Source organism: Osmia bicornis, chromosome 2, assembly GCF_907164935.1.
Source record: "Osmia bicornis bicornis chromosome 2, iOsmBic2.1, whole genome shotgun sequence".
Classification (NCBI taxonomy): Eukaryota; Metazoa; Arthropoda; class Insecta; order Hymenoptera; family Megachilidae; genus Osmia; species Osmia bicornis.
Genome location: NC_060217.1, coordinates 7,495,448 through 7,508,839, shown reverse-complemented (window position 1 = coordinate 7,508,839; position 13,392 = coordinate 7,495,448). Strand labels below are relative to the sequence as shown.

Below are 13,392 nucleotides of genomic sequence, written 5' to 3'. Positions count from 1 at the left end.
TATTGAACCCTAACAAAAACTCGAGCAATCAAGATGGCAGATGAAGCAAACATTTTCTCACACTTCAACATCCCACGCTGTTGATTGCAAGTTTAACGCACCATATGACTCGTTAGTGGCCTGTCTCAAAGAACATCAACCCTTTGCGGTTGGTAATAATTTTCAAAGTGTAGATCAGTATTTACATTTACGGAAAAATTTAAAGCAATTTGAATTATGAATTAGATTTTAGAAAGGAATATAAAACTGGGAGCTATATTACTACCCCTTTCTTTATAAAAAATAATTAATCAAAAAAAAATAATTTTTCAAAATACTGCATTACTTTGTATGTGAGTTTGACCATCGAGCACGTATTATTATGTAATTCGTGTTTTGCGCTATTGTTCAGATCAGCACCTACTTCCTGGAGTTCTAATTCCTTGAGAATATTCCCACGCGACGGAAGCCATCCAATTTTCTTTCGACTTCCGAGCCGCGCCATGCTGGGGTAGATTAAATCGCGCGGGATAAAAATACAAATGATACAGCCGAGTGCACCACGTGCGCCCAAAGGATCCTGGAATTCTGACGTCATTCCTGTAAAAGAAACCGCTTGGTTCCGTGAACATCTTTCGGCTCTTTTTTTCTCTTCTAAGCGTTAAAAGGTCACATTTGACCCCTTCTGTGCTTCAGAAATAGGCGATTCAAATTCCCTCGAAGCTGGTATTCCCTCGAGGAGGTATTCTACTTTTCTCGCATTTTCTTTCCAGAATCCCTACACCCAAATTTTCGAAAATTACCGAAGTCATAGGCAAAGCCTATGGGTCTTTTAGGTTTCAGAATCCACTTGTTTAAAAGTTATAAAAATCAAACATTTCCAGCATATTTGATAAGTAAATATGACACCATATTGACTTCTATCGATGATTCATCGTATTCCGAAGTCCTATAAACCGAATGTGTAAAGTTAGTTCTTTTTGTTATTTTCAACTATGTCCCCTAGTACCAAAACGTAGGCTAGTACGGTATTTCAGAAAAATCGAAAACTACAAAATTGCTGAAAAAGGCAATAGTTTTTAATCGCCAAAAGAAAACTAACCCAAACAAATATTAAAATAAAGAAAACTGCTATAACTAATACCTTTACATAGACTAGCAGGGGATGGGGGTTTATAACGTTATCGTTATGCAAACTATATATTCTATTTCCTTTACTAATTTTACCTGAGTATACAAAATTTACAGATAATATAGAGATTTCTAGTGACCATCACAGCAGTGAACGTGTTAACGAACAAAGAGCAGTCTCAGAAGTCCATGTTTCGAGGAAGCTACACCTTTCGTCAGGCATCGCGTGGTAGAAAACGACTGTATCGCGAAAGTTTGCAGAATGAAGCTCTCGCGGGATGATTTTCAGCGGTAGTAGGATGAATTTGCACGCAAATGCTTCGATCGAATGAAAAGCATTTTACGGTCGATCGATGAAGAACCGTTTCTATCCGCCTCCGCTCTCTCGAATTGCGGTTCAAGCTACGTCCGCAATGTTCCGTTATGCCGTGCATTATTGTGCGAGTATTCAGTTCAGACACGTAGAAATTGTGTTCACGTGGGCCTGAGCACAATACCTGTAGCCGGAGATGAAACGAATCCGGGATATTTTAGAAATCAGTGTCAGGAAAGAGTTGACAAGTGATAATTAATGATGATTTATCATTCACAATTGAGCCGCTCATTTATTCGCCATTAAACAAAACGAAACAGTAGAGAAATTAATGAAATATAAAATGTTAATCAAAACTAAAATTTTAAAAAATTCAGAAAGTGAAATTAGTCACTTTGTTAATTTCCTGAATTAATAAAAAAATTGCAATTTCTATTTTATGTAATTTGTCATGGTTCGATTTTTATTTCCTATACTTTTTTCTTTATTTATATATAAAAAACTATTTCTCCTACATTATTAATTATGTCTGACGTTTACTTAAACTGTTGCGTATTATCGATATTTCTTTCAGTTAAAAAAATAGAATTACAGCTATTAACAGAAATAAAGTAAATCGCAGCAGCCATGCTACACTTGATCGCAACTGGAATAACTGGAATTGTTATTAAAAAGCTAATTAACAGGCAATTGTTAAAAATTTTGTGGCTTGAGCGTTTCGAGAGTTGCACGGTCGAAGTAGCTTATTACGTAAAGTTTAATTACGCAAAATCAAAAGTTGCGCGACTACACGCGCCTTATTTGTCAGACGGACGCATTTCTTGCAACAAATTCCTTAGAAGACGGCTCCTTTTCGTGACACTTTCCTCCTTTTTCGATTAAACGTGTCACGGTTTTCGTTTATCATTTTTCATTCATTTTTTTGATAAAACACTCGATGTTATAATTTTTGAACCACAGTGAAGCAACGTGTTCATAGGAAGACATACTCGTATATTATGTATGATTGAAAATTAAAAGATATCGTGAAATAACAATCGCAGCTATGAGTAACATTGCTACCGCAGATATACTAGAAAAGACGCGTTAATCGTTTTTTCAGCGAATCGAACTTTGCACTATAAAAACTGGTTATAACATTTATCTGATTAAATATGCGAATTTCGACATTATGTTGATGAAATATTTTCGAATGCTAATACCTTCCTTTGAATCATTTGCAAAAAATGGTGTGAATTTTAAAAAGGTTGCTTCTTAGTTTTTTAAAGCATTCATTCTTGGATAAATTAGTATAATGTCAAGATCGAAATCTTGAACCAATAGCTATTTTAGATTTTTAATGAAAAGATTTATAATCTGCTAGAGTTTGATTACATATCATTATTTAATTTTTGTGATTTACATACGGAATATTGTTGATTACTTCATCCTTCCACAATGAGAACTCAAGATACGATTGTTTTGCTTATCTCTAATTGTAAATAGAGGGCTAACCCCTCGGGTATGCTTCATGAATCAGATTCATCGTGCATTTCTTGTGCTAAAGTACAGAATGATGAGTCTAACACGACTGATTTGAAATAATATTAAACAAATTTAAGCTAGCACATATTTGCTCATTTTTTAATTAATTAACTCTAATCTTAAATCTGTATCCGAGGAATAAATAGTACTTCGAATGCCCCTTGTAATTAATCAATTAAATTAAATTTATAGTACTGATCACCATCGTAGCTGTAAAGATTTTAATAGCTTTTTTTCGAGAATTCTCGAGAATTCATTGGTTGCATAAAACATCAGATTGCACAAGCTGGTAGAAACGTATCGAGCATCTGATAAACAGGAAGTAAGATCGTTAATCGCATGCAGATTTTATCCAACGATTACTGGTTAGATCCAACTGTTGTCAGGATGTTGCATCGCCAGATTAGATTGTTTCGAGGAAAGATGATTATTGCTGGAAATTTCGCGCATTTTAAATTCATCGAAACCACATTTTTCCCTCTTTATTCGCGAAGGATGTGCTTCGAAGACAAAGAGATGAACTTACGGGAAATCCCTTTAATACATAAGAGGAAAACCAGAAGGAAGTATACATGAACATCATTTCATTTAAACATATAAAACTATTGCTAAATATCACACCTTTTTAAGAATTATACGAAAAATAGATCCTGATCGTTATTCACAATGAAACGAATATTTCTAACAAAAACATCATACTATTTTTATTGGTACATAGAAATGTATTTAAAAATCCAGCTCCATTCCACTTGTCTATTAAAACTATTTCTTAATCAGGGTCTACAGTATGTAATTTATTTTTAGTATATACGATGTTCACAGCGAAGAAAGTTTTTCTAATGGAAATTTCAGTTTATTTTTACCTCAACGAGGGACGAACTACCTGAGGAAGGAAAGGGTTCGCTTTGGATCAATGGAAAACCCTTGAGTGGGTAAAATCAGGGATGAGCATCAGGGTAATCTCTGTAATCCAAACAAGCCAGGACGACGACCCAACTTTTCAATCACCTTCAGGACTAGGTAGTTTTAGTAATTAGTTGTTCTGGCTCAATTAGAGACAACCCTACTGTCTCCAACGTTATCACTATATTTATGGGAGCTATCACGTAAGAAATTAGTGATAAAGAAAACTTAATTTTCGAAATGAATATAGTGTCGTTTAAACAAAATATGCATTATGTAAAAGTATAAAATTTGTGTAATACTCTGTAAATTAGTATTTGCAATAAAAAAAATAATAAACCCCAGGAAATCACTATTTAAATAAATGTTAAAACGGTGTGTACCGTTGCTCTGATTTGTTTGGTTTACAACACGTCGCCCACCTCCGAGAAATTACCCTAATGCTTGTCCCTGCGTAAGATAGTTCTGACAGGAGTTTTTCGCGCTACATTAACCAATGAACCAGCCAAGTTTCCGTCGTAATGCATCGTATGCATAACGTAACGGTCGAGTTAAAGCTGACGATGTCAGTTATTCGCGATCCATTCGACGAACAGGGACTCCGTAGCGTAGAGAATGCTTAATTTAGCATGCGATCGTGAGCCCCGAATTCTGGGCCAATAATGTCACGGCTTTCTCCCGAAGCCAATGCTTAGCGAAAATTCCACGACGAAATTTGAACAATTCGCTTCCAATTTACGTTTGAAATTTCAAATTAAACCACACATCGAAACTGTGCGTTCCAAAATGGCACGAATCCATTTGTTGGCATCATATGAGTTACTGGTATGTGCTATCAGCAATGAAGACGTTGATTAGTGAACTTTGGCAATTTGGAGTATTTAATTACTTTCGATAGCTTCAATTGTTTATCAGTACTGCAATAACTTAAATTCCAGATACCTATAATTGTATTATTAATGACTCCGAGATCACACAATTAAGGCATACATGAAATTACGCAGAAATTCGATCACGAACTATTTTTAATTGGAATTCTTGTTGCTCGATAATATTTGTTTCTTTATTCATGTACAGTGGGATAAGTAAAAATGGAAAATTTGAAACAGTAATATATTCCTAATTTGTGTAATTTTAATTTAGAAACTTCTTTACTGCTGTTGAACGTTTTAATCAGTATTATTGATTAAGTTATTAATGACAGAGTAATTAGAAAATGAACAATCAATTATCTAAACTAAATGAACAAACTTTTTAAAAGATATCAAGAAATCCTTTACTGTATTAAAACGTATCAGATTCCAACAATTATAAGAAATCAGTCATTTTCGGTCTAATAAGCATTGCTATAAATAATTGTTATAACAATTTTAAAACGTCTCAGACATTTGAACAATATACTCGTTGTTTAAAGTTTTGAAACATGCGGTCTCTTTTTTTTGTTATGTTAACTCAGCCAGACGTATATTTCATTCGCGGAAAATTTCATCATAAATTATATTAATTGCACGAACGGACGTTGTAACGTTGAAAACAGAACCGATGCAAATACAATAACGCGAAAATTCTCGCTCGTCCGTGAAATCAGCTCGCTACAACAAAATTGAAACAGATGGCTGTTATATTTTATTACCTTATCTCTTATATCGTACAGTCGAGTTAATTATAATTTCACCTTGTTTGCCAAACAACCGTGGAATCGTTTTCTACGTTACCTTCAACGTTTAGGCTTGTTTTTATTTTCATAAATTATCACTGCTAATTGATCTTTTGAAATAATAGAATTTTAGAAATCAGGATGTTTGCCCATCGTTCATTTGCATTCAAAACTTGTTCTTAAAGATAAACTTATAATTAGTGTTTACTGCTTTTTATCAGAAAATTACAAATGATGTTAAGCCTCTATAAATGCATGTATTACTTAATTTTTTTATACCTCTGGTAACAAATAAAGAATAACCTTAAAGGATGCAAAAATTCCGCAATTTTTTCTGTCCTTCAACCTGCGGCCGTTGTCTCCCATATCCGTTTTTCATTGTTTTTATACCGATCTTTATTCACTTTCACTTAACCTAGTTACTGTTCACCGACGCACGTAAATAATCTACTACATTATAATGTTCCATTCATACGTCGATATTTTGCGTGAGAACGTGGAAACAATGAAAATTAACTTGGGAGGCAACTATTTAAAGCTAAAGTGTTTTAGAAATAGATGGTCAGATTTCAGCATCCAAATTCCTTTTTCTAATTAACAAGTATGTGTGCTTTTAATTTAGGACAGTTTATAACAAGTACACTTTATTAACCCTTTATTGATGCCTACAGGTGCTTAAGAAATTCATCAGACGGCATCTAAGCTATCGTGTTCCTAAGTACAATTTCCACCTTCCCCCTTAACGATAAATAATTATTGTTGCTAACAATACATTAATTAACATTTTGGTATTATTTAGCAAGGAATTATGCCAGAGCTATAAATTTGTTGCCTATCACAGCGAAAGGATTAGGGAAATTCTTGAAAATGATTTTTTTCCTAATCAATGTTCAAATTATATTTGCTAATAATTCTCTTATTAACGAAAGGTAAAAGTTTGAAAGTATCTTCATTCTGATCTATAATAGCATCATCCATGGAAAGATCTAAATGGAGTATTTCAGTAATTAAAAAATAAGAAGTTACAGAATATTCCTCGAATGAAACGAAACTTTGCAGCCGAAGAACTGAGTATATACATTATGGTTTATCGAGAGGAGGAAAGTTTCTTTGGCGAAAGTTGGTTAAGCCAACGTGGTTCGTATCAAATGAAATCGCTTCGCGCTCGAATGACAGACAACGCCTGTTCTCGATTGTTTTCAACGTGAACGAACTTTTCTTTTGCTTATTTATTGAATGAGAAAAATGTATAAATACTAGACTAAAATAGACTATATTTATTCTTAAAATAAATAGGAAAAGGATAAGAACTTTCTGGATAATCTAATAGAAAGATAATGATGGCATAGGACTGGCCTTCGCAATCACCAGATGCAAATCTAATCGAGAATGTTTGCGGATTCATAAAATATAAACTCTGTGGAAATAAACTGTACAATTGAAAGCAACAAACTCGTAAAAATCTAACAATATGACAGTTCTTACCGGAAGGCTACAGTATCTCCATTAATCGGAAGTAGCATGTGATCTGTTCTAAAAGTGATAATACCATAACTATAAAAACTTTTCTATATTATATTTTACACATTATTTCAACGATATTCAGTATTTTCCATTAGCTAATTTTTAACTAAATATTGAAAATAAAATCATTTCTAATTAAATAAATAAACATCAATTTCTTTGCGAAGAGTTAATTGTGAGTGAAAAAAGTGAATTTCTGAATGAACAGATCTTGAATTTAATTTTTCAACAGTTACAACTTTTTCGATGTTCCGTAAAAGGGCGATGTTAGATAAAACCAGCAACCTTCGTTACAACACAGGAAAATTAAAACCTATTACGTAATTAAGTGTACGTAATAGCCATGCTGCGTGACGCGTTAAATATTCAAATTAAGTTGAATGCTGAACTGGCTGGGATCAATCTCATAAGCCCTATTTAATCTATTGCTGATCCATGTTATTTTATTAAATAATCTAACTAATCGTTGGAATGGTAAAATTACTAATGCTTGAATTATCTCGATTTTAAAATTGAAATATCTCCAGAAATAATTGATTTTCCTAATATTATACCCTCGTACTTTTATTACAAAATAGTTCAAATTAATCTGCATAAAAAATAATATGCACTTCCCTCTTCGGTGCATCGTTGCACTTGTAAGAGAATTGAAGTCATGAAAAAATATATCTTCTTATATCATTCAATCTTTTTCTCAGAAACATCACGTAGCAATAACCCAATTAAAAATACTTAATATGTAAATAAAAGCAATACTTCTAATGAATATTGGCATTACCTATATTAATTTCACAATCTGTAAGTTCCATGAAATAAAAGCTTTCGTTTCCCGGAAACTCAGTATGTTGAGTAAACGAGTAGATAAGTAACGCTTGTAACTTGTTGGACCACAAATTCAGGGGTCAATGGGCATCGGGCTGCGAGGAGGCATTCTCGACAGCTGGAAAAGTCAGACGAGTTTCGCAACGCGGCGACAGAAATCGGCCACGCAAAGAAGACTAGATATTGACAGTGTTCCCCTTCACCGACCACGACTCACATTTGCAGTGAACGCTCGTAAACTATCAAGCTGAGGGAATTTCAACTGAGAAATGCTCTAAGTTCTTACGACAGTTGATAATATTTATCTCGAGACATTTTTAACTGGGTACCATTACGGTTGATGTCGCAGAAGCTGATGATGCACTTCTTTAAATGTAACGTTAGAGGGAACTTATTTTCGACACAATTTCGGAAGTTTATTTTGAAAACATGGTTTTCTTATACCAAATACCATGTTAAAGCTGGGCACTTTTTGTTTGAAATGAAAAAGATAAATAATTACTCCAAATAAGATAATAAATAAACTCATTTGAAAATAGAGATATAGGCAGATATAAGTCCAATATCTTATTTGAAAAATAAATCATTTCTAAATAATTTATTTGCCAAATATTCTATCGTGTATTTAATATAGACGATAACAAGAAGAATGTGTGTCTTCTTAGGGAAATAATAATGAAACACGAGTTTCAATGTACGTCTGATAATCGTAGTTATGAACAGAGGTATGTAAAATTGAGAAGCGTAGAAATAACGACTAATTCGAATTACATAAATCTTATATAAGTGTTATCTGAAAGAATGAATAATTCTTCTTTACCAGATACTGACGTGAACAGTGATCTATAAGAAGAAATATTTATGATAATGATTCTGATATTCTTTTTGAAAAGAATAACGATATTTCTTTCATTTCTTATTCAGAAATCAAAGTACTTTTACATTATCTATCGTTTTAAAGAAGAAAATTCTATAAGGTTTCTTTTACAAAGAGAAACGTTTTCATGAAACGTGTTGACTTGAAGTCACTCAGTCGAAATTTTAAATCAGTCAGTACGTATGCGAGTAACGATGGGGTAAGATTTATCGATCATTTGAAGTATATTTTATTTAATAACCACTACAATTATAGACAACAATTTATATAAATGGTCTTTGGTTAATACGCTTACAAAGGAAGTACAGGATCTTTGGGGCACTGATTTGGTCTAAACTTGGCAGAATTATAAAAAACCATAGATGCAATATTTCTGCAATATCATAAAGCCACATCTCCTAAATAAAGGAGAAATTTTAACATCCAGTTAACTATTTAAATTGCATTAAGCACCCAACTGAATTCCTCTCTTGTTTTGGAGAGGTAAACCCTATAACTTTGCAGAATAATTTTTATTGGGGGTTCCTTGCAATTGTGCAAAATTTGGGCCTAATCGTTGTTTCGAAGGTCGTACACTTCGATCGTTAAAATCAGGTAGTCAGAAAAACGTTGAGCCTAAAGGAGGTTTCGAATGCCGTAGGTCCGCGCGTGCAGAGACTCTGTCTTAGGAAGGCATTCCAACAACACGTCCTACATTCATACGATTATCCATCACCTCACGTCCTACTCACCTCGGCGAGTAGCGTCAGGAGTAGTAGAAGAGTGCCGCGAAACCTGGACACAGGCCACGGTGAATCGATGGCCACGTTCATCATCCTTAATACAATCATGCTGACAGCGATGCAGCAATTGTATTTTCCTCTTTTCCTTTTACGCCCTACTTGCCCTTCGATTCACATTCACCGTATCACAGAAACACTTTCGGTCGGTAAGAAAGCGCGCGAGCTAAGCTCGTGTCTGTTGATCGATCGACGACACCGGATCCGGTATCACGAGGAACCGCGTGTCCCAACCTGGACGCCTCGCGACAACACCTGTTCGCACGATTGACAGGTACTATACTGCCGGTAACAGCACTGCCGATCACTATAGAGCCGTGGAAGAACGACAGCTGCCATATCCGAGCTGGGTCGAGTTTGGCTACCCGGAACACTTGTACGCCTCTCCCCTCTGCGTTGTTCCGGATACACTGGTAGGAATGTTACAAACGACAGTTCAGTGCTGTCTCTGAACACGTTCTTCCTGATTGACTACTTCGCTAAACACTTTGTTTGACTGAGCCTTTGGGACGTCCCTGTTGCTGCTGCTGCTGCTGCTGCTGCGACTTAGCCGACTGTCTTTTTTCTTGTTCTATCGTTCATTAACCTTTTAGTTCCTCCTTTCGTCATGACTGTTAAATGTATGCAACTTGTACGACGTTTTCCACGTGGAATGTCAAGCTAGAAAGTCGACGAACAACGACCACACGGACGACATGCTTAACCGAGGTATTAGACGGACTAATAACTGTGTTCATCGACGATGGACATGGTCGTTGGAGACATTGCAGGGGGCCATTTCTTCTCTTCGAGTGCAATCTAAAACTCTCGGCGTGGAATAGCTGCTGGTTGGTAGGATTCTACCTCCCAGTGCGTGTACCCCTCCTTGTCAGCTCACGGAATGGGATAACGACCCGGAGGGATGCTACCCTCCAGACGAGCTAACGAACCGAGTGAGCCGAAATCGAAGATGTCACGGTTATTAGACAATAAGGTCCTCCTAAGGCTGTCGATTTGCTTATCAATAGCTTAGCGGAAGTTTAGCTTGTTCCTTAATTATTTTGTACCTTGGGTGATTTGCGTTTGACGAAATGACTGGAATGTACGAAGTTCGTAAAAAAAAAGAAAACGATAATACGAAAATATTAACTATTAGAGGAAGTTGATTCTTTTGTTTGTGCGTCTGATTCTGATGCGGTGTCTAAAACGACCTGCGTTAATATTGCTAAATTATGTAAATAGCATTACAGGACACCGAATGAATTCGAATCGTCTATCCATACAATCTAACGTGATTTCTTTTCATCCATTGTCTTCGCTCTTTTGCATTTATAATCAAGCTACGAACGAAGCGTTGCAAAACTTCGGGATATACCAACGATTGTCACTTTCGATTCTGCATTATTCTCGGAATATCTGCCGAAACGTGCCACAACGTTCGATGCTCCAACGTCAAGGTGAAACGGCAGCCGCACGAAGCTATCAACGCGAAAGCAAAGCACGTTTTATACTTTCGTTCGATGCGGTCGTGCCTACTGACAGAAACGAGTTCTCATTCTTTCGCTCACTGTCCAGGCTGCTTCGCCACGAGATAGGGCATACCGACGAAATCAATATGTCAATAACAAGGTGGCAGAAGATCGTATGTGGAACGAGCAAACTGTTGAACAATATCCACATACACGTTTGTCAGCTAACAGTCCTCTTCCATACATGCACATGCACACACACCCACTCCTGTTGTCCTATTTCACCACTGGAGCGTCGTGTCAGGGGTACTAGCACATCCGTGATCACATACTGAAGAACAACACTTCGGGCACATCACTGGAAATGAGTACACTGTCTTTAGGAACAACGAAATGGTATTAAATACAGATCCTTTCTCCAAACGGAACGTAACGGCAGAGATCCAGCGCTGGAGCAGCAAGGAAGAAGTGACAGGCAGGAGCAGTATAGACGCGGGTCAAGTCCTTGCCACGAAAGCAGAAAACGAGGAGGTCAACGTAAGATCAACGGCAGCAAATACGCGGTTTCGTGCGACGAGAGGTGCACTCGGTCAACTGGCGCGCTTTCATGACGCCTATCCCGGCGCAACGGGACCTCGGCTGCTCTCTCGGCACTCCAACTCGTGTCTCGCCAAACCAGCAGCAGCTAAATCGCTTGCCTTGCCTCGTCCCTGGCCTCCCCCACCGTTCCTCGGCTAACCTGACTGCCTTTCCATTCCATTCGTTTCTTTCTCTTTCTCTCCAACTCTCTCTCCATCTTCCAACACCGCCGCCTGTCCCGGTCGGATACCCGGCGCAGCCGCCACCACCTCCTACTTCGCCGCCTTGCCCATCCCCTACACCGAACCTAGCTCCGAGTACCCCCCACCACTTTTCCTGCTCTGTTGTTTTCTCCTTCAATGCTAGACTCTGGTCGCAGTGCTGTCTAGCGCAGTCAGAGGGCCCCTTTACGTGTTCTTTCTCACAGATAGGCTGCAAGTCGAAATTGTGCGCGCGTTGGTTCGTCTGTGTTATAAAGCCAAAGGAAATGGTGGGAGATTAAATAAGGGGCCCCTACTGTGAACAGTACTGGTTAGAGCTCTAACCAAATCACACCGATAGACCCATTCGAGTTGCGCGTGTATAGACCAGTAGCCAGTAACGTAGCTTGCTGAAAAATTCTCGACGATGTCTGAATTTGTTGATTCGTTTGATGGTCCAGCAAAATTTCTCTCACGGAGATTGCGAATCGACAATGTAGTACATGTTTATATTGGGGATCATAGATCAGTTACAATTGTTGGAAGAGCTAATTCGATCTGTTAGTATAGAAATTATATAGAATTTTGGAGCATTTAAGAATGGATAGCGCAAAGGAGTTAGATTAATTAACTTACTTGAATACGCAATGTTCCTATGATTTCAATTAAAGAATAAATTAATTTCTTATAATTACAATCAGAGATCAAGTCTGTCTGACACTTATAAAATCATAAAATAATATGAAAGGATCAAATCTCTATTTTTAATTATGTTTTTCTGTTGAAAGCGACAAGATGGATCGATAAATTCGATGAAAATGCAGAGAATGTAAGAAGTGAAAGAGCACACCTAAAGAGGGCAGTATGGTAGTATTTGTTCGTAAAATAAATCGAGTAACTTCTTTTTTTTTAATTTAGTTAATTTATACGAAGTAAACAATTGAATATATAATTTTAGTAGTGAAAAGTAGGAATAAAAGTACACGGGTTTAATAAAGCAGACCTGTTTCGTCGAAACCTCATTAACATTATTATCCTCGTTACGCTATATCGTAATTAACTGTACTTGAATTTAGAACAATGCTGTACAATTGGAAAGAGAAATTTTTACAGTTTTATTAATTAATTAAAAGAAAGTATGAAATTGTTTAATGTAATTATCACAATAGCACTAGTAGATCTTATTAAAAATTAAAAATAAATTACATTTATAAATTAATTGGAGCACAGACAGTGGAATCGCATACGATTAAATTCTAATATTAATGATTATGCTGTAAACTGTTCACCAAAATCTAATTATAAACTCTTGCTGAATTACCATTACGGAATCTCTATTAATACGGCGATACCCAGAAAACAATGCCCCTCATTTATGTCACATAGGTATTCTACTTACTTTACGGTAGAAAATTCCTGAGAAATATCTGAACGTCTAAAATATATGACACACATAATATAAAAGCGTGTTAAAACATCATAATTACACCTGTTAAACTTTAGGAAGTAGAATATTAACAATTTTGAAAGTCTTAAATAACTATTGTTGCGCTTGATGTTCATACAAATCATTGAATTTTAATTTTTAGCCCGCTGCAAAAAGTTGCGATTGGTGATTGGCTTACGACAATAGTACCGCGTCCCGAATACGTTTAT

The 13,392-nt window shown here is 36.2% G+C and overlaps 1 protein-coding gene across 3 annotated transcripts in view; it reads right to left on the bottom strand.

Moving 5' to 3' along the window:
• Positions 1-11,645, bottom strand: part of LOC114876121 (tyrosine-protein phosphatase 10D) — a 38,020-nt gene extending 26,375 nt beyond the window's left edge. For 2 of the 3 annotated variants that reach the window (XM_029187208.2, XM_029187210.2), the window contains exon 1: positions 9,462-11,645. In XM_029187208.2, coding sequence (XP_029043041.1) covers positions 9,462-9,560 — 99 coding nt within the window. In that variant the 5' untranslated portion in view covers positions 9,561-11,645. The remainder of the gene's footprint in view (positions 1-9,461) is intronic. The other variant, XM_029187209.2, reaches the window with a different exon arrangement.
• Between the last annotated feature and the right edge of the window lie 1,747 nt (positions 11,646-13,392).